The sequence below is a fragment of the Hakea prostrata genome, unplaced genomic scaffold (genome assembly GCF_041222555.1).
Source record: "Hakea prostrata isolate BN-2017 unplaced genomic scaffold, UWA_Hpros_2 contig_22, whole genome shotgun sequence".
In the NCBI taxonomy this organism is placed as follows: Eukaryota; Viridiplantae; Streptophyta; class Magnoliopsida; order Proteales; family Proteaceae; genus Hakea; species Hakea prostrata.
The window spans coordinates 292,270-314,567 of record NW_028291141.1 but is presented as its reverse complement, the minus strand read 5'-3'; the positions used below and the strand labels follow the sequence as shown (position 1 = coordinate 314,567).

The window sequence follows — 22,298 nt, the reverse complement described above, 5'->3', positions numbered from 1 at the left end:
AATTACAAGAATCAATTAATCTCACCATCTAGATTTCAACTACATCTTTGGTTTCCAATTATAGGAGCCAATCTTTCTTGATTGGAAACCTATTTGGCAAGATATAATACCCTGGATATGCTGCATATTCACTTTAGATACCCTATATATTTTCTTATCTCTATTTCCTTGTATATTCTCTGACTTTTGTGTATTTATTACATCGAAATCTCAGAAAATCACTTCTTATCAGTTATAAAATGGCCAACGCATTTTGATATTCATTGGTTGAAGAGAGAGTTGCAGAGATCAACAAATAAGATGAAGTGTTCTCTGCCTTTCTTCTTTCTTGTAATTCTATTTTTCGTTGTTGTTGATGCTGATATCGTGACAGAAACATGCCGGAAAGTTTCCCAAGGTAGCGAAATCCATTACGACTTTTGTGTTGCAACTCTTGGAGAAGATCCCAAGAGCCACAATGCAGATCTCCAAGAATTAGGGCTCATCTCAATAAATTTAAGCAAAGAAAACGCCACAAAAATTGTTTCACTGATTGTTGAGCTCTTGAAAGATGGAAAATTTGGTTCAGATGTTGAAGTACGTTTACAGACTTGTCAACAACTTTTCTCTCGTGTGGAATCAATTGCAGATGACGCAGTTGTTTTATTCAAATCCAAGAATTACCGAGATACTAATACCTATGTGGGTGCGATGATGACTAATTCTCAGACTTGTGAAGACAGCTTCATGGAGAAACCTCATTTGAAATCACCATTGTCAGTAGAGAGCGCTGCTTACTTCCAGTTATGTGCAATTGCATTGCATATTGTCACCATCCTCGATGGAACTTCCCTGGTGTAAACAATATTTCAATGTAATATTTAGTATCATCAGTGCGGTTGTTGTTTTAATTTTACATAATTAATTAATATAAGTACTTTTGCCATTTTGAAATATCTATTGGAATGTTAATTAGGACTTCAATTTCTCTTTGCTCAAAAAGGAGGTGCTAAGTCATTTTCTATTTGCACATGATATTTTTATATTTTAGTATGGTACAATTTTTTTTCCTGTACAACAGAATGCTTCAATTGGATACTTAAAAAAATTTAAGAGATTTTCTGCTTTATTCAGGCAACGGACTAACTTGGAGAAGAGCAAATTTTATTTTGGGGTAAGCGATCAACTCAAAGGAAATAGAGGATTTCTGAAATTCTAAATATCTCAATTGCTCAATTTCCATCTCACCATTTAAGAGTGAATTTGTTTAAAGGAAGGGTATCTTTAAGGGTTTTGCAACTCTTCTTGATAAGGTGAAGAAAAGAATATAAGAATGGAAAGAGAAACTACTATCTAAAGGCCAATGCAGAGTTGGTAGAAAGGTAAGATCTATGACTTTTCAGTGGAGAAGGTCATGGATTCGAACCTTAGGGATGGCAAGCTCCCCCCAAAATAATAATAATAATAATAATAAAAAAAATCTAAAACAAGCAAGGTGGAACTTGTAAGGTCTGTCATCACAAGTATCCAAATCCATTCGTTTTCTGTTATTGGTGGCCATCTAGGTGTGTCATATTGATGGAATTTTATTTAACATTGAAGTAGCAAGTAAAGTTTGTTTAAATCGGATATGGTGTGTAGGTCAAAAGGAGGCTAGACATTAGAAGGGTTTGTGCGGTTGAGCTTTAGTGATGCGCAACACTGTGCTGCTGACGATCGAGATCAATTCTTGGTAGAGTTTTTTATCTCAACCGTCCATTTCGGTCCATTTTAATGCACAACATTCAAGTTCGGACGGTTCCTTAGAGCTCGGTTGGTGAAAAAAGATGGGTCGCTGAACGTGGGAAAAGTTTCTTCTACAATTCTACAAGGATTGAGAAGGTTTGGAATTAAGTGGAGAAAAGTGGGCAGTAGGAAATGGAAAAGAGATTATGTTTTGGACAAGACATTGGGTAGGGGTAGCTCCTATTTGGGATTTAGTGCAACATTCAAGTTATCTACCGGTTTCAAGCTTGGCAAAAGTTGCCGAATTGATAAAAGAAGAGCAAATTGCAATGGCACCCCAAAATGGAGGCCTTAAAACACTTACACCCCACCCCCACTTTATGTTTAAAAAGCATAGAGACCCCAAAATCGAATTTTTATTGGATATATTTATCTAATTTGTCACTAAAAACTTTTCAGACACTATTTATTATAGGGATATTTTTGAAAATAAATATTAATTTTAACTATTTTCAATCATAAATTTAACAAATATACCCAATAAACATCCAATTTTGGGGTCTCTGTGCATTTTTTAATAGAAAGTGGGGGTGTCAATGCTTTAAGGCCTCCATTTTGGGGTGCCAGTGCAATTTGCTCAAAAAAAAAAAGAATGGATTTTGCCGATAGCGCATTCGGTTGAGCTTTAAAGTATTTTTGAAGAAATAAAGAAAATAAATTTGAGATGTGAAGAAAGGTTGGATGTGTATCACTGGAAGCATTCTGTTGATGGACAATTCACAATGAGATCTTGTTGGGAGGTGGTTAGAACTAAGAACCCCAAGGTGGCATGGTTCCAGTGGGTGTGGAAATCAAGTTTAAGCCCTTGTCAGGCGGTATTTGGTTGGATAAAAGAAATAAATTTGAGAGGTGAATGAAGGTCAGATGTGTGTCACTGAAAGCATTCTGTTGATGGAAAATTCACACAAAGAACCCCAAGGTTACATGGTTCAGGTGGTTGTGGAAATCTTCTCGTTAGGAAGTATTTGGTTGGAGATTCTTTCACAATCGTATTCCAGTGGGTTGATGAAATAAACCTACAGAATCGAGGATTAATTTCCATCCAAGTGTGATTTATGTCACTTACAGGAGGGGCGCTGCAAAGCTCTTATGGTTAATTTCCCATTCCGCCTGCCTAGTTCCTGATTTTGTCGGCTGCTTGCCTTTGCCTTGGTGGGTTGTTTTTTTTTTTTCTTTTTTCTTTGTTGCCCCTTTGGCCTTGTCTCTTTTTGGTTCTTTGGTGTTTTTGTTTGGTTTTTTTGTTTTTTTTTCTGTTTGGTTGTGTGTCCTTCCTTTTTCTTGTTTTACTTTTTCCCTTTGTTTTGTGTTTTTGGGTTTTTTTTGTTTCGTGTTTGGTTTTTTGTGGTCGGGGTTTATCTCTTCTCTTTTTCTTCTTCTGACTGGTCACTTCATTCCCTTCCTTTGTCTTTCCCCGTCTCTCTCTCTCTCTCTCTCTCTCTCTCTCTCTCTCTCTCTCTCTCTCTCTCTCTCTCTCTCTCTCTCTCCTCTTTTTTCGTTTTTTCTTTGGTTTTTCTCGGCGGGTTTTTTCTGTGTGTGGGTTTTTTTTTGGCTTTTGGTCGTCGTTGGTGTCCACCTCTTTTGTCTTTTCGTAGTTCTTCGGTCATTGTTTTATCTTGTCGCTTGTGGTGGTTGTTTTCATTCCCTGTTCTTTGTATCTATTTCTTTCTTTCCCTTGTTCGTTCGTGTTTTGTTTCCTCTGTTGTGTGTTTTGTTCCTGTTATATGTTTTTTTTTTTTTGTATCACGATATTTGTTAGATATTCTGATGAGGTTGGTTGTTTGTTGATTTTTCTTTATGTTGTTTTTATTATTTATTTATTATCTCGCCTTGTCTCTCTTTTTTTGAACTTGACTTTGTTGGTTTACCTTTTTTGCTTATAGTCTTATGATCGTGACTTGTCTCGACTCTTCTGTTCTTGGTGGTTCTTGTCATGATCTCGTCTTTATTGATTAGGCCTTGGGTCGGGTCTGGCTTCTGTTGCTTTTCATTGGTTGGGTTATTTTTTTTTTTATTTTCTACACATGATCATGTTTCTATTTGACACGTGTCGTATCCCTTATTGTTTACTTTTCCTCTCCATGTGGGTGAGGGTCTGAGTCTTTGACTTATCGGGGTCGGGGTCGGTCGGTGGTGGGGCCGGGTCGGGCTGGTTCCTCGCCTCGGGGCCTAGTCGGCCGATCGGGGTCGCGGGGTGGGTTGGGCGGCGGTTCCCGGCCTTTGCTGTGGGCTTCCCTCCCACCCTTGGGCCAATCTTGACCATCCCTATTCGCTCGGCGGGCTGGGCTCGCCCTCCCCCTTCCTGTGTGTTTTGTCACTCGGAGGAGTCTATGCTGCAACTTGTTCATATATTGTCAATTTGTTGTGCTGATTAGGAAAGATATTTTGAATTGGTTTGATTTACAATGGACAAAAGTGAGTGCAGTGGATGATTGGCCTCATTGGTGGAGGGATAAGGTAGATGGTCAAGTTTCAAAGGTGTATGGGACAAATTATTTTATCCTAGTGTTACATCAAGACATAACGGAAGACATTTTGAAAGGGTGAATAAAACAATAGTGGTTAACCAAAAAAAAAAAAAAAAAAACAAAAAACAAAACAAAACAATGGAGTGGGTGCTTCAAGTGGTAAGATTGGAGATGAGTGGTATGAGCTGTCGAAGTTTAAGACTGCTCTCTCAATCGGATTTTGTAGTTTCAAGATGGTTAGATTTGAAGGTGTTATGGCAATTTTTACTTGAACCAACGAACTAGTATGCACCATTCGGCTTGGGACAACCAGTTCTGGTTCAAATGAAAGAACCATCTTGCTACTTTATGGAGGAATGACTATGTCTAGAGTACTGCCCTCATTGATTGCCAGGTGGAAGGTTCACCATATCGGCATAAGTGTCCAGTGAACTTCTCGGTTATCACTTCTTGGCAAGAGTGGGGAGTCGATAATAGACAGTTTAATGCTCTGTACCTATACATTAAATGCTTTGTGCTTCTCAAGGGATGTGCTAGCTTGCCTATATCCCCCTAAGTATTGCTTTTTTACGGCTTGTCTAGAGTTCAGAAGGGGACACATTACATCTGAAGCCCACTTTGATCAGAATCATTGACAGATTTGGGAGGACATGTATCAAACCTTTCACTTCTCCCAAAAGTTTGGTGCCATCCCGAATCTTGACCCTTCATTCGAATTGGAAGAATTCGATGGTTGAGGTTCGTCTTCCTCAAAAAGACATCCCATTTGCTTATAAGAGTAATCCTTCATTTCATGACCAAAGTAAGTCGAGCATTTACTTTTGCAACTACACAAGAGTATTTATACTCATGGGTATTCATATTCTTCGGGCATTTATTCCTCTCCATGAGAATTTGTGCTATCTAGAATCTGACTTTACCATCGAGAGGTGGCTTCTCATCCACAAAGATGACCCACTCTCACTTTTTCTTGTCCACAGAACCTTGGTTCGTGAGAATTTCGAGCTAAACCGGAGTTGGCAAATTTTGGAGTGAAATTTGGCGCCGTCTATGGGAAAAACATTTTTCTTTCTTCCCTATGCATTATAACATTGAGGAAAGATGGCAGGAGATACCTCAGATAATAATGGTTCGAGATCCTAGTGATGCGTTCGTGGAGGAAAGAAGAAAGTAAATCCCCATAAAGATGGTCCATCAAAAGATACCTCCACAAGAAATGCAAGTCCCTAACTCTAGAGCCGTGTTTAACGTTGGTCTTCCCCTACAGAGAATGACTTCAACTCTTGTATATGATTCAACCCAAGCACTGGCTCTAGAGTGAAGGATGATATGATGAATTCGTTCCAAACCATGGTGAACCAATGGAGCCAACTCATACCTCTTTAAAAGGCCCAACTGTAGTTCTACCTAATACAGTGGAGCCCTCTCCAGTTGATCAGCAAGATGGGGCCCATGAAGATGGATTAGCTTTGCTCCCCACTAATTTAGCAAGGAACAGAGGAGATGATCGTAGAAGAGGCCATCATAAAGAAGCATATTGCTCAATTTTTGATAGGCTAGGAGCACAAAATGACAGACATTCATTTCTAGGAGCCATAGCTGGAGGTCATCAAGCTCCCAATAGCTCAAATAAAATTGCTACAATTAATTTGCACTTAAGCACAAAGCACTTCTAGTAGCAAGGGATGAAAATCTTTATCAGTAGATCAAAGATATGGATGACCACCTGTATCTGCGGAACAAAAAGGTTCCTGATGAAATGCATTGACTTCTCAACCAGGATCCTTTTGTTCTTGACATCATGGGTGCTCCATTACCTGTGGGTGTCCTCACTCCCACCTTGGCAGTGTATGATGAAATGATTGATCCAATGGCACATATCAGTCATTTCAACTCCATCATGACAATGTGTGGAGAAGGAGATGTCATCAAGTGCAGGTGCTTCCTAGCATCCTTGATAGGCACAACAACTACCTGGTATTCTTGCTTGCCTAGGCACTCCATCCACTACTTCACTAAATTGGGATATGCATTTATTGCTCATTTTAAAAGTGGAATCAAGAAGGATAAGATGGAGGACAACCTTTTGGCATTGAAGCAAGGCGCTTTAGAGTCAATTCAAGACTTCATAATTAATTTTAACAACATCTCATTCCTGGTTAAGGATTTGGATGATAAGGTGGCTTTCACTGCATTCAAAAAAGCAATCACCAACAAAAAGATGGTAACATCTATCATGGAAAGGAAACCTAAGACCCTTGCTGAGCTATTAGATCTAGGGTATGAAATGGCTACCATGGAGGAAGTCCTGGAGGAAAACCGAAGTGATTACAAGGATGGAGAAAAATCCTTCAAATAGAGTAATTGAGGAAGAAAGCTACAAATAGAGACCAACAAGGAAATAGGAAATAGGAAAAAGGAAAACAAGAATGGATGAACCGACAAGTTGATGACGAGGATGAAGAAGCCTTCACTCTTGTGAACTCATAGTCTACTATTATATTTACCTATCGTTGTGCGTTCACCCATTGCCCTTGGTATCTTTGCACTTCATATAGTCATTCTCTGTGCATATGCTCTAGGAGTTTAGATGCATAGTTAAAATCACATTATCATCTCATTACCCTATCAGCAAGGGTATTGAGGCCAAAGGACCCATGATAATGGTGTTGGGTGTGGGCGCCCAATATCCTATTCGAGTAGGTGAGGGGCACAACAAATCAAGTGGCATTCATGGTAAAGTTTCATATAATAGGTGGGATCATGAACGTCCAATAGCCTATTGGAGTAGGTGAGGAGAAATGAGGTAGCTCAGGCTATTATATGTGGATGACCATAGAATTATGGGGTGGCGTGGTACAAATTGGTTGGAGCCTAAGAAACGACATTCCCTAGATAGGCGAAATTACATGGCAAAGTTGGTTGGTGCCTCAAGAAGGGTATCCAAACCTAGTATGATATGATTAAATAGATGACTTCTTGCATTAGGTTAGGAAGTTCCCTAACATGCGCCAGTTATCATGCCAATGGTCTTGGTGAGAGAGTATGGCTCAAATCCCTAGCCAATCAATGAGTGGACTATTATCCCTACCTCTCGGTCGTGACGCCAATTCGGTTGAAGTCATTGGTGTCTATGTGAGACTTCCCAGAGAAGACTGGTGTTCCATCTTAATGCATGTCTACTTAGATAGAGACTGGTATGGCTAAATTCTTAGAAGCATCTCCAAATTAGCATTTCACCTTTTCATTTCATTTGCACTTCATGATTCATACATGTCTTAAATGTGTGGTATATGGTATTGTTGATCTCATTGAATTTGGTGGAACTCATTCCTCGAGAAAATCCTTTTTTTCTTTAATATTCTTATATAAGTTATGAAGACATCGCTATCCTAGAGTATTTGGCTCCGATGGAGCCTTATGACATACCGACGAGTGAGGACTTGGAGGCACAAAATGACTTATGCTCCTGCATGGACTGTTCCTATGGAGTCCAACCTTTTTAAGTGTCGTGGGGTTATAATTAAAGATGTGGTGGCTTTGGTTGGGATGATCCATATTCTCTATTGGGTAGTTAGACAATACAAATGGATGCTCCTTGGGTAATCCTGGAAAAGTTGGTGAGGAAGGGGTGTTTAGAGATGAGGCAAGGGCTATTGTCTTTAACTTCAGTACTTTTTTGGGGGTTAAAATCAATTTTGAAGCTGAAATGGAGGCCTTCATGCAAGGTTTGGAATGGGCAAAAAAGATGGAGGTGCAGAGGCTATGGGTTGAATGTGATTCAGTGGCTGTGGTGATATTGATACAGCAAAGAAAAATCCCCTGGATCATCCTACAATGATGGAGAGGTCTAGAATCATTCTTAGCCAGCATTGTTTGGAAGATTTCCCATTGCTATAGGGAAAATAATAAGGTTGCTGATTTCTTGGCAAATAAGGCTGGCAGATTGGGACATTTAGAGGTTAATTCACCATGGACAACATCTATAAAGTGTGAATTGGATCTCGAGGCATATGGACACTCTCGGTTCAGATTCTAGTTTCTTTTCTCTTGTTTATTTATGAGTAGGAACCTATGAGGTTGGGTGTATTGGGGGCAATTGATGTTGCGGGTATGAGTTTTGGTTTCTTCTTGTATGATTAATATTATGCTTTTTCTTTTTTTAATACAAATTAGCCTTTTAGCACGAATAGACAACACATATAATTACACATTAAACTCATCCTCATTTGATATTCTCACATTTTACTTCCACTAACACTTAAACTTAGATGAAGGTAATAATTATACTTTTGATACTTTAAATCCTACTCATTGGTTATGTTATGTGTGTGTGGTTGTGGATTGGTCATAAATCAAATATGTGTGAGGCTATGGATCACTTCTATGGGTATTTGGGTAAATCCGATACTAGTTGGGTGGGTGGTGACAATGTAGACGATGTTCTGATTACTGGGCCTTCTCAGATTGCTATTGACACTCTAATAGGTCTTCTTGCTTTTGAATTTGCATTAAAGGATCTGGGCCCACCTCACTTTTTCCTCGATATTGAACTTATACCTACATCTGATGGTATGTTATTGTCCCAACAAAGGTATATTAGTGGCCTTCCAATCCATGCTAGCATGATTGGGGCCAAGCCCATATCCACCCCTATGGCACCATTGTTGCATTTATCAATGGAGGTAAGCTGTTGGCTGATCTTGCTACCTATAGAAGCCTTGTAGGTGCTCTTCAATATGTCATGTCGATTGGCCTAGGTATTGCTTATGCCTAGAACAAGTTGTGTCAATCTATGTCTACCCCAACTAAGGAGCATTGGCTTGCTCTAAAGTGCTTGTTTCATTATTTGAAAGGCACTATACTCTATGGGCTTTCATCTTATGCCTTCTTGCTATCTTGAGGCTTACACCGATGCTGATTGGGCTAGATGCCCTGATGACCGTAAAATTCTACTAGAGGTTTTATGATTTTTCTTGGCACCAACTTGGTCTTTTGGCAATCTTAGAAGCAAACCACTATTGCTCACTCTAGCAAAGGGAGTGAGTATCGGGCTATGGTTGTGGCCAATACTAAGATTACATGGATTCAATCTTTATTATGTGAGTTGGGAATCCCTTAGTCCACCCCTCACATGCTTTGGTATGACAACATTGGTGCCACGTATCTTTCAGCTAAGCCGGTGTTTCATGATTGTACCAAGCACATTGAGGTGGATTTTCATTTTGTTCAGGGAAAAGTTTGCAAAAAAGAATTATTTGTACGCTACATCTCCACTTTGGATCAACTACTTTTTTTGGTAGAAGGATCAACTATATTTGACTAAAGAGTATTCTGTTGTTTGGTTCAATTTTCTTTGGTCTAAACTCAGACTGCTTTCAGGAGGACTATTGACTTTATGTGGGAGGGTATTAGTGATAATACGTGACTAGAGATGATGATGTATTATTTTAACCCACTCCTATTTATCAATGGGTCATATTAGTGCATACATGAATCTTATAGATCTCGTGTCAAGGCTATGTTGTTTAGTTCATTTTACTGAGTGTGTGTGTGTTGTGGTCCAAAACTTATGTTGAAATTTTATTATACATGGTAAAAATATTTCGGCAAAATTCACCTAGTACGAATAGTATTGAAATAAAAAAAGCCATCAAAATCAATAATTACAAAAATCGAAGGAAAATTGGATTTTTTGGCACAAACTGACGAAAATCGCTGAAACTTCAGTGAACCTGAGATTCAGTCGCCAGAAAATCACTAGAGTATGAAGATTGAAGAGTAGGAATCTTTGGAACTACCGTAAGAGAGGAAGAAAGCTTTGAACTTTGAAGTGGGCATCAAGTTTCAACTAAAGCAGGACTTCTGGAAGAGTAGTTGCAGGAGAAAGAAGAAAGAAACAAGGGAAGTTCTACTCTCACCGCTGTGACCTGTAAGAATAGATCACACCAAGAATAACGTTGAATCTTTCTAAAATGAGAACATAGAGAAGGAAGATAAGAAGAGGTTAAAGAAATCACGGTTCCAAGCTCCAAAAAACCATAGACAGTGCGGTTAAGCAACAGATTTCCCATGTTGATGGTAACGCTGCATCCAAAGATGAGATTGAGCTAGAAAATCTGCTGCTCGGCATCTTCCTTCGATCTTGGTATACTACCTAATCTTGGTAACTCCGTGGGAATGAAGTTGAAACCCTAAGGATCTTGGAAAAAGTGAGCTTCTATTGGGGAATGCTCACAGAGAGACTCAAAACCTAAAAGCATAATTCTAAATCGCCAAAATAGAGAGAAAAAGAAGAAGCAACGGCCATGGCCAATGAAAAGCCTCGTCTCATTAAGAAGAATGAAGTGAAGCATCAATCGAAGAATGAGACAGGCTGAATTCAAAGAATTCTCTTTCTTATATTAGTATATAATCAGCGAAGCTGCCCGGAATGTTGCAACTTGCTCATTTGGGTACATAATTAAGCATTATTCTAGGGGTGTCAACCGTTTGAGTTGGGCTGGTTTCGGGCTGAAAAACTCTCAGTCCAAACATGGTCCATCAAGAAAATAATGGTGTAGGGCCGGTTTCAGGTCAATGCGGTTTGGGTTCGGGCTGACTAATGGTTTAAGCTAACGGTTTAAGCTAACGGTTTAGAATTGGGTTTACTAACAGTTCAAGTTTACTATCTTTATGTTTTGAGTACCTTATTAATGTGTGGAATTTATCAAGAGCATGTGAATACATATAAACATTAAGTTCTCTCCAAGTCTCTTGTGTTGGTTGTTTAAAACCAAAAATTTTTTTTACAAAGAAGTAAAATTATAGAACTAATATACAAAAGAAAGCTGACATCTTGATGAATTTTAGTGGGTTCTCTGTTTATTCTCCTCCCCGTTCTTGACACTTTTAAAAATAAATCAAAATAAAGCATTAAAAGTTTTCCAAATGATAATACACTTGCTAAATATTTACTAAGCCCATCTCTAAATAGCGAAGGCTTTGACAGGTTTGTTGTTTGCATATTCAAGGTAAAACAATTAAGGAAAACAAATGAATACTTGGGGGTTTCCTGTCTTTTTATATTTATATTTTATTTATTTTATTTAGTTATAACGGATTTAACGGGCTGATTTGGGTTCGGGCTGGTTTTTTGCCAAATGGTTCCGGCTGGCACACATGGGCTGGCCCAGACTATCTCGTACCAGTGTGGACTGAAATTATTCAACCTAAACATAACCCATTAAATTTCGATTTGAGTCAGTTTATATTATAACGGGCCGATTCGATCCAATTTTATCGGTTCGAATTAGGTTTGGACACCCTGACATAATTCTTAGACTATGCAAGACGGCTATCTTAATCAATTATGCCACCTGTGACGTTACAAATTAAAACTGAAATTCATGGTACAGCCGTGCCACCTGTTGCCCTCTTTCTGTATCTTCTAAGAAGCAAGATGTGTAGAAGATCGATGGTTACACGTCCAGAAAATCATGCATTTGCTCTTTTCTCGAGATGAAAAAGCTGTGAGAGAAGATAATGGTTGATACTGACTCTCAAGACTTTAAATTACCTAGCTATCAACGGGAAGTGAGAGAGAGGGGATGATTCCCCAATAAGGAACCCATTACCCACCTTTAACACCATGTATCTTAGGTCTGAGAGATGAGATTCCTATTTTATATATGGTGTGGAACTGTTTCCCTTTGTGATTAGAGGATTTAGACATCATGAGCATTCAACATTTTATGTCACATCTTAACAGGGACATTGAACCACAAAATGATAGTTCCAATCACATAATGTAGAAGTTGGTACCATGGAAAGTTATTTTGGCGAAATTCGCCAGGTGAAGGGCGAAACGATATGGTTCAAAAATCGCCGGAAAATCGTTTTCCGGTGAATCAGCAAAAATCGCAGGAAAATCGTTGTTTTTCCGGTGAATATGCAAAAATCGCCAGAAAATCGAGGTGAATCAGTGAAAATCTGGGTTAAAGGAGAGGAAGAAGAAAGAAAGATAGAGAGAGAGAAGAAAAAACAGAAGAGAGAAACGAGTAGTAAGAACTAAGAAGAACTGCTGTCCTGCTTCAGCGAGTTGGCGGAAAAGCACCTGCAAAAAATCACCGGAAATAATGAAGAGAAGAAGATGAAGTTTTAAAATTTAAAAAATCACGTTTTCATATCAGCCACACACGTGGTTCAAGGACCATGGGAATATGGGATTAATAAAAAATATAGATTAAGGTGAACTGACTGGTGTGATGTTTTGCAGGTATTTTTAAATTTTATATTAATTTATTTAACTGAGTGTGATGTATTAATTTAGTTGACTGACTTTGATGTTTTGCATTAATTACATCACATTAATTTATTTAAAGTGGTTGACAGCTGGATGGTTTAAACTTCAAATTTAACATTTTTTAAAATTTGTAAAGAAACTTGGGGCGAAATATCGCCGAAATTTCAGCGATATTTTGCCCAGTTCGCCTCCCGAACTGAGCGAAACGAACGAATGTTCATTCCATGGTTGGTATTATATAATTTATATTACTAGAACCCATTATCTAATCAGGCCATCACATCACATTGGATGGTGAAGGAAATGTTTTGATCCATGGTAACCTACATGACGGTCGTCACCTATGAATTTAGGGTCAAAAGTACCACTAATTGTTTATCCAAAAAAAGAATACCATTAATATATTATATTCTTAGATTTGATTATCTTAAAGAGAGGGAGATAGCTCCACACCATATGTATAGGGTGAAAGTCTCAATCTTTCAGATTTGGGACCATGATCTTAAAGTTCTAACCTCCATCCATTGTGTCATTTGAAGTCTTTCCCTCACCTCAAGGGCATGTAATAAAGAGATGGTTTAAATTTTTTTAAACATATTCTTGTTCTGCTTACCTATCTGATGATCATCATAGTATTATTACTCTATTAGATATTTAACCCATCTTAAGTCTGTTCGAGCATTAGATTCAAATTATAACTCCGAGGGCAATGCCTAGGCCAGGGTAAGGTGATCTTCAGTTACAAATAAAGCTTAATCAAAGTTGAGTGTTTGATAAAGGCATGATCATCTGATTCTATTATTCTGTAGAATATTTTGAATAAATGTAAAATAATTAATAATATAAAATTATCTATTATTTTTATGATTTTGTAATCAAGGTGAAGGTCATTCTCAAATGAAACATTTTCCCCCCTCTTTTGTGTGGGAAAATCACACAAAACACCTGACTAATTACCAGAAAAGAATTATAAAAATTATATGGTGAAAAACATCAAATAACATAGAAAATGATATTTAAAAGATTTGGCTTTTGGCTAATTTATTAGCTCATTCTTTTGTCCTTTCTGATCACGAATAGACTTAAATCCATGTAGATGTACCTTGTATTGTGAATGATTACGTAATCAGAGACTGCTTGCATCTGATGATTCAAATTGAGTCCAATTATTCATGCGTTCAGCATATGTTGCTTTTATATTTGACTTCTTCAACCTCATTCGATTAACAATATTGTTCATCCTTATATGCCCTTTTTTTGGAAAAAAAAAAAAAAATAATGAATAGAGAGAATATCTTAAAAACTTAAAGAGCAGTTACTCCATCAATAGTGCTACCGTAATCAGTAGCGAGTTCATAGTCTACCTTACTAGGGATTGCATTGGTGGCATATCTAAACGCTAGGTTAGTAAACATTTTAGAAGAATGGAGGATTTAAAGTTACAAAACCATATCTGTTGTATTCAGATATGGTATGAAGTGTAGTGACCATTCCCCCTTTTTATTTTAGGACTTAGGTAGAAATTGAAGCACTTGTTTAGTGTTTTGTACCCAAGGATCAAAATGTCGCTTCATATAGTTGTGTCGATGGTAAAAACACCACCAACACGACAACATGTAGCAACATTTTGGATAACTTTTGGAGGGGTGTCAGTGAAAAATTAACCTTAAGTTTCAAGGGGATTTGAAGTCATTTTAGCCTGAATTATATTTCGTAGCCTAATTTGAGGCCATTAAACACACTGTGAATGTTATTTTGACCTAAAACATCACTTAAATTAATGTTTCTGATCTACACATGGCCGACTATATGTGAGTGAAACTAGAAATTTAGAAAACTCATATAAACCAATGTAAACATGCAAAAATAAAACAGGTACACAACTAGTGAAGAGAAGTACTAAATTCTATAATTCATTATACAATTACAAGATACAACATTATTACAGAAGTACAGCAGTGTAGGCGAGTACATAGAGTCACCAAATCATTTCAAATCTCAAATTCTCAAACCAAGTACTATGCCTAAATAGATCCAACTCCTCCTAACTCCCCTCTGTCCAACCCAGAGAGGCAATCAACCTCTCCCCAACCATTTTATATATTGATCCCATTTCATTTGATACTGATAGTTATTGAGGGAGTCCTAAATTGCAGCCCTATATCGATCATCTTCCGCCTCCAAGAGAACTCCCATGTGAGGGAAGTGAGAATAGGGCCAAGGAAGGTTCTACATGAGTGGTGATGGTACTACTGGTGCCGATGACTATATAGATGGTGGGCCTGTCTGCCATCAAATCATCTCAAATCTCAAATTCTCAATACTAAGTACTATGCCTAGGTGGATCCAACTCATCCTGACTCCCCTCTGTCCAACCCAGAGTGGCAATCATCCTCTCCCCCAACCATTTTACATACTGATCCCATCTCATTTGATTCTGATAGTTGTCTAGATTGTCCAGAATCACAACTCTATAGCAATCATCTTCTGCCTCCAAGAACTCCCATGTAAAGGAAGTGTGAGAATAGGGCCAAGGAAGGTCCTACGTGAGTGGTGATGGTACTACTAGTGCCAATGACTGTGCAAATGGTGGATCAATCTGCCACGAGCCCAATATGGACTCCGCAACTGACTTGACCCCGAGAGGTCATGTTCATAATAACTATTGTCATGCGAGTGCCCATAATACGAACCAATAAAGGGGATGCTGATATCCATACAATAATGTCTATAAGGAGGAGGGACATCATAAAAACCGATATGCCCATAAGCAGATGTGGAACCTACAGACTCATCTAAGCCCCATCGCTCCTGTTAAGCTATCCGTCAGATCTAAAGTTGAAGGATTTATGTAAGAACCATAGGATCCATAAGAGCTGTGCAGAAAGGTGACATCATCACAACCATTTATGTGCTAGTGTTGGTGCCCATGGCCCTTCCCCTTCTAGTTGTGGCTTGTATCACAACCATGATACTGCTTACCACCATGATCCTAATCCTTGGTGGCATGTGTGAAAAGACTCTCCTTAGTGTATTTGAGTTGGGGCTACAGTGTCTCTCGTAGTGGAATATGCAAACACTCTTCAAATCCTCTACCACCACTATCATCATCATCGTCGTCATCCCTCTTAGTCAGACTGGGAGTGAGTGTGTCATCCGAATTGTCGTGTTGCATGCCTGGTGTTGCCATCCCATCCTCATCATTAGTACCAGCTACCTTTGGTTCACGTGCATGTTCCTGCCCATCTCGAGAGGCCATAAACTCATCTACATCAACTCCTGTAGTTTGAGCGAGCTTTGGTTCAGCCTAAGCTTGCTCTAAGCTAGTCCAACACCGGCTCATCCCTGTCTATAAGCAATTAAGTGAGGGGATCCCGCTCGTCTGCACCCACTTCAAATATATCATCGAGATTGATGTTCTATGACTATTCTCAGCCTATTCCTTGCCATGTTGTATCTTCAATCTCATATTGTAGTGGCAAAACATTAGATCATTTAGGCACTAGCTTCCCAACTGGTTCCTCTTGCAATGGATCATATTAAATGTACTTCAATTCCTCTTGCACTCAGAGGCAGAGCAAGTCTGAGACAAAATCCTGATCGCCAGTCTCTAGAGGTTGAATGCGTTGTTCCCATAAAGATACCACCACTCAACTGCATTATCACAAATATATTAAGTTAGAACTTTAATACTTAACATAAAATCAACTTATGCATTTATGCATATAAGATCTAACTTGGAACACTGTTCTCTGCCCCGAATAGCAACATCTACATTGAATGACCCAAATACGTCCCCAGACAACTTGGTCTACAATCATTTGTATTGATATTTAGCTAAATTATTTAAAAAATAAATACAAGTTCTAATTATTCAAAATTCCTGATATCTCACCTTGTCGTGGTAAAATGATTGGACCATTGGATTCTACTCCAACCCCAAAATCACCTGCAATAGGGCATCCAACAAGTTTGTGTCCAACTCCAAATGTTTAGTATACTGATATCTAATGTTTAAATTGCAAGAAATAGGAGAGATATGCTCTGGGAAGCTTTGGAGAGGAGAGAGAAATGTGCAAAAATCAGTTGAAAATTTGACCAACACTATCCATAAAGCACCAAGAGTGGTGATAAACCGCTGATTTATTGGACTAATTGATGATGTCGTGTTAGAGGTTTGAATCGTGTTGCTAGGGACCAACACGGCAATATATTGCCGTCATTTTGAACAATGGTTGCTCCACACCTCTTGTAGGTATATATTTATTTGCCCCCAGTTCATTCTCCTTGTCTAATCTGCCTATCATTAGGAAATATACCTTGTTACTGTCTACGATGGCCCACACTTCATCTTTTCACCTTCAAGAGTTTGTTAGATTTCCCTACACGCATTAACATCAGTGAACAAATATGTTCTATCATGTCGGCTAAATCACACGAGAAGGTTTCTTTATGGGTCATATCAATCATCTGCTCCCTACAAGGGTGACCTATATATATTGTTTTTGCCTTGTAAAATTCTGGTTCTCTTACCCATCGGGTAATATTCGGTAATATTTGACAATACTCTATGTGTGGGTTGGGTTTTACGTAATTAAATCACACATTATTCCTCTGTATCCAGAGAAAATAGCAAGAAGTGATAAAGAAATTAAATAGCAAGAAGTAGTCATAAAAACTGAAAAGAACAACCAGGTAGAGTTATTGTCTAGTTGGTAATCTGCTAAAAGTTAACTGCAGAGGTGCAGAATTGAGTCTTGGGCTATGAGTTCCGTTCTCAATTTGAAATTGAAAGGTTCTGCTGCTCCAATTCTTTTGATCCATTCATAAGAGAGAAACATGCCACATAGTCTACTCCTAATTATCTCCGCATAGTTCACATAGATAGTACATCGATCTCCTTCCATTGGGATATCCTTGTTTGCCAATATATTCACCCTAGTGAAACCCAGCTGCTATTATGGGTGTGAAAACCACTGTTAACTCTATGAGGCTTTAATTCGAACAAGTTGTGAGCTTTATTCTTTCCCTACCTAGATTGTTCTATAAAAACGCAATTGTTTTTAAAGTATAATGAATTGACTTATGGATAGACATTTGCAATTAAGAACTCAAGTTCTCACTTATTTGGGGATGGTAAAATCGGAGACTTATCTTGTAAGTTGTAACAGCTACAAGGCCCACTAGTATATTAGACAAATTAACTTGTAATAAACCTATTTAAGAGATAATCTATTTTCTACTAGAATAAAAAATAAATAAATAAAAGAGAGAGAGAGAGAGAGAGAGAGAGAGAGAGAGAGAATATATTTTCCACTATCTTGACGTATTCACTTTCGTCTCCCAATTTTCCCACAAATTTGGTATGATTTTGTTCCAGCTGTGTTATCATTTTCACAAGATTGACTTTTCTTAGGTTCATTTATCAAATGGGTAGGCTTAAATGTTACCGGAAACATAATATTCCTTTATTTTTAGTTTGAAAAGGAAATTGATATAGTACATGAAACAACCATGCATAGAAATAGCATTTAAAGGCAACCACAAAAAAAAAAGCATTTAAATTATTGATAAATTAGGGTAGCCAAAACTTTTTCTTTGGAGATAAACATTTTGAAAATTATGGTTTTTGGATTGATTATTAACACCCCAAGTAGTTGGTGATGTAAAATGATTACTCTTAGTTACTCTAACGAAGCCACAAGGGATAGATGAGGAGATTATTCTTAGTTTAAGACTAAATGTACAGCAATGTTTTGCCAATCAAACCAAACCTTGAGATCACAATAGAAAACTTTGATGCTCTAGTTGGAATTTCTTCCAACAACAAAGCATAGCAATATTACATAAAATCAATAGAAACAGTCAATATTTTCGCTCATGGATTCACATTAAAGTTGTTGGAGATGTAGCTGTTTTGAATGCAAAAATAATTAGTGGAGTTCTATATTTATTAATCATTCTATCTCTCATTGAGACAATGACCTACACAAAATGCAATTGTCACCACCTACGTAGGTATAGGTTGCAGAGCTAGCTGCAGAAGGAACACAAATAGGAATTCAAGCCCCACCCCACGGAGGTTCACATGGCTCCATTCTCTTAACTACTTAAGAACACCCCAGTCATCTGCGTCTATGATTTCTTATAAAACAAAAGAAATTCTAAGGGGGGGGGGGCGGCCTTCGGGGTCCTCTGCCCCCCCCCCCCCGGTCTTGGGCGCGAATATGGATTGGCTTTCTGATCTTGTACTTTAGTGTATGACTTGAACTTCTAGAACTGCAAGTTCATCGTCCTTTTATTAATTTTCCATCGATCCAAGGTTTCTTAAGTACGCTCCTCATTCAAGTTATGCGATTTCTCTGTCTATAAATTTATACCCACTAACTCCCATTTTCACAACCAAGAAATTTAATTTCATTCTGAAAAACTATGGCTTCTTCAACCCTGTTTGTCTTTCTCCTCGTCATTTTCCTCTCCTCTCAGTTTTCATCATCAACCACTCATGATTCCATCTGTCAATCAACCCAACATCCTTCTTACTACAAATTTGTTCTCCCAAACAATCAATCAACTAACGTCTATGATTATGGGCAATTCTCAATTCGTAGATCACTATCAGAGGCATTGGAGTTCCAACGCTTGATCAATGGGTACCTTTCAGCTCCACAACGATCAAGTTGATCTCAATCTACCATTAGTGCCCTTGAAGCTTGCAGTCTTTTAGCTGGCCTAAACGTGGATTTTTTGACAAGTGCAACTAAATCTGTCAACACCACAACAACTACAATCCCTGCCAGACAAGCTGAGGATATACAAACCCTTCTTAGTGCAGTAATAACCAACCAGCAAACTTGCTTAGATGAGCTTGAATCCACATCTTCAGCTTCGTATGTGAAGAGTAGTGTTTATACCCCTCTCACCAGTGGAACCAAACTTTACAGTGCTTCTTTGTCAATCTTCACCTGTGGATGGGTTCGTCATCAGAAGACGAAGACAACGAAGCCAACTGGGAGAAAGCTCTTGTTCTCTGACTTGGAAGTGGGTCGACAAAGTCCATTACTGTTGAGAACGGCAAACCGTGATAAAGGGCTCTATGAGAAATTTAGTGGAAGAAAACTTCTGGAATCTAGTTTGGAAGATAAAATTGTGGTTAGAGACACCGTCGTGGTGGCTCAAGATGGAAGTGGTAATTTTACAGCCATAGCTGATGCAATTGCTGCAGCTCCAGACAAAACAGATGCCAGTGGTGGTTACTTCCTCATCTACATGACTGCCGGAATCTATTCAGAGTACGTTTCAATAGACGAACACAAACGCTACATCATGATGATCGGAGCTGGTATCAACCAGACTATTATCACTGGGAACCGCAGTGCCGTTGATAACTATACTACCTTCAACTCTACGACCTTCGGTGAGTTGTTTCATTCAAACCCATTACGATTTTTCATTCTTTTTTTTGCAGCCATAGGATACCACTAAGCAAGCAAAATAAAATGCTACAACTTGAAAGTAAATACTAAAGAGTATTAATTAATACAGCAAACTACTGGGATTTAAGCAATTCCAACCAGTCCCAAAATCTGCTGCGATCTACATGTATGATTGCTCCATGTCAGATGAGAATCAATCATATGGGAAGAGAAGTCTACTGTTTGAAAGACAAATAATTAGTCTAGATTAATTACTGCTGTGCCTTTATCAGGGAGTAGACCATAACTATGGTATACAGTCAGTATGTAACCACATAGCACTTTTGCTATACGGTATTGGTCTCACTTTATATATATATATATATAGACATAATGAGACCAGAGATTCCAATCACCATGCCTGCCTGGCTGCCTGGATTGAGCACCTCCAAAACCAACCTGACCACCTGGAGGTCCTTTTGCTTGGGCAGTCCCATTGCCTCTTGCTTTTGAAGCATCGGACCTCCATGCAGCATTTGAATACCTCGAGCTTCCATTTGAATCACCATAGCCACTTCCCATATAGCCACCAGCATCAGTGGGAGCATTGTTGGTTGACGCACTACCAGCTCGTCCTCCTACAGCACCATATCCACCCTGGCTACCATAAGATCATCTCCTCCACCATAACTACCATACCCATAAGCTTGATCATTACCATACCTGGCAGCTCCACTTGGAGACTGACCAGATACAGCACCAGCACTAGTAGGATTCCACTGAGCTGCAGCCCAATAACCCACATTAGCACCATAACCCATGGAACCATACCCAGAAGAACAATTTTCCATCTTAATAGCATATTTTTATGTCCAATAATGCATGGAGACAGCCTCAACAAAAATGGTTGGTTCGCCCTTCTTTTTATCATTATATTTTTCAATACTGCATCAAGATTAACATTTACAGTGGTTCAACGACAGGCGTGAGTGGTGAAGGGTTTGTGGGTGTTAATCTAACGATTCAAAACACTGCTGGAGCGATCAAACATCAAGCAGTGGCACTTCGAAATGGAGCTGATTTATCAGCTTTCTATAGATGTAGTTTTGTAGGCTACCAAGATACCTTGTATGCGTATTTCGCCCAACAATTCTATCGTGAATGTGACATTTATGGAACTGTAGATTTCATATTTGGCAACGCTGCTGCCGTCTTCCAATACTGCAATATATATGCAAGGTTGCCCATGACTGGGCAATTCAATGCCATCACAGCACAAGGTAGATATGGCCTTAACCAAACCACTGGTTTTTCCATCCAGGGTTGCAACATTTTGGCAACGGCAGAACTGAAGATGAACAACTCCACCACAAAGACTTACTTAGGAAGGCCATGGCAGAAGTACTCCAGGACTGTCTATATGCAAACTCACATGGATAACTTGATAGATTCTTCTGGTTGGGCAGAGTGGAAGGGTAACTTTGCTTTAGACACTCTCTATTATGCTGAATACAACAATACAGGGCCAGGGTCTGATACTAGTCAGAGAGTTACATGGGCCGGTTACCATGTCATCACTGCCACTGATGCAGCCAACTTCACTGTCTCCAACTTCATACATGGAGATGAATGGTTAAACAACACTGGGGTACCTTACACCAGTGGTTTGCTATAGGAAACCCCTATTAGAATTCCCCCTCCCCCCTTCCCCTTTTTTCGGATGAAGCCAAAACATTCTGTTGATATATCATACCAATAGAGACAGTACTAGGACTGTACAAATTGTAGCTGGGTTTCGTATATATATACAGCACTTCTTATTTTATTTTTTGTCTGATATACACAGTACTTGACATACACAAGCATAGAGGGAAACCTAAGTCTAGATAATACAATATTAGCTAGATCATCCGATGGTTGGGCTAATACAGGAGCCAAAACACCAAGGCCAACAACAGTTGTTTGGCTTGGGCAGGAGGTAATCAGTCATTGTCTTGGAATTGGTCCTTATGTGAATGAGCTCAATACCGTTGGCCTTTGCAAGCCTTAATCCGATCACGATCCCTTCCAATACTGTCTCCAACTTGGTGTCAAAATGGTAGGAGTCTATCTCCCAATGTACAGCATGTCTATTATGGACCAAAAAGTATCCCCAAACCCAAAGGGTTAGCCCAGTGGGGCGAAGACCTGCAACCATGAGGATTGAATTAGTAACCAAATTCCAGTTAGGACTGACTGGATGGGAATACCTACTAGGGGTGGGGCTTACTGTTAATAATTCCTGGGAAGCATCAATGATGGCACATCAACCATACAGCACTACGGGGTGCTGTATCTGTAACTCGTTTAACCAAAAGTAAATTGTTTGTA

The 22,298-nt window shown here is 38.8% G+C and overlaps 1 protein-coding gene and 1 pseudogene across 2 annotated transcripts; both read left to right on the top strand.

Annotated features, from left to right (window-relative positions):
* Nucleotides 1-300: 300 nt before the first annotated feature.
* LOC148999232 (putative invertase inhibitor pseudogene) lies at nt 301-840 on the top strand (annotated as a pseudogene).
* Nucleotides 841-18,945: 18,105 nt separating this feature from the next.
* LOC148999231 (putative pectinesterase/pectinesterase inhibitor 7) lies at nt 18,946-21,603 on the top strand. Of its 2 annotated transcripts, XM_089141360.1 has the most exons (3): nt 19,027-19,554; nt 19,615-19,930; nt 20,912-21,603. In XM_089141360.1, exons 2-3 carry the CDS (start codon nt 19,783-19,785, stop codon nt 21,601-21,603), a joined length of 840 nt encoding a protein of 279 aa, XP_088997486.1. In that variant the 5' UTR covers nt 19,027-19,554; nt 19,615-19,782. The 2 variants fall into 2 exon arrangements, with proteins under 2 accessions (XP_088997485.1, XP_088997486.1); XM_089141359.1 differs by having other exon boundaries at nt 18,946-19,930.
* Nucleotides 21,604-22,298: the final 695 nt, after the last annotated feature.

Coding starts and splice junctions, on each gene's coding strand:
- LOC148999231 (XM_089141359.1), top strand. CDS start 19,783: ATGACTGCCGGAATCTATTCAGAGTACGTTTCAATAGACGAACACAAA. Junction 19,931..20,911: donor CTTCAACTCTACGACCTTCG/GTGAGTTGTTTC, acceptor GTTCAACGACAG/GCGTGAGTGGTGAAGGGTTT.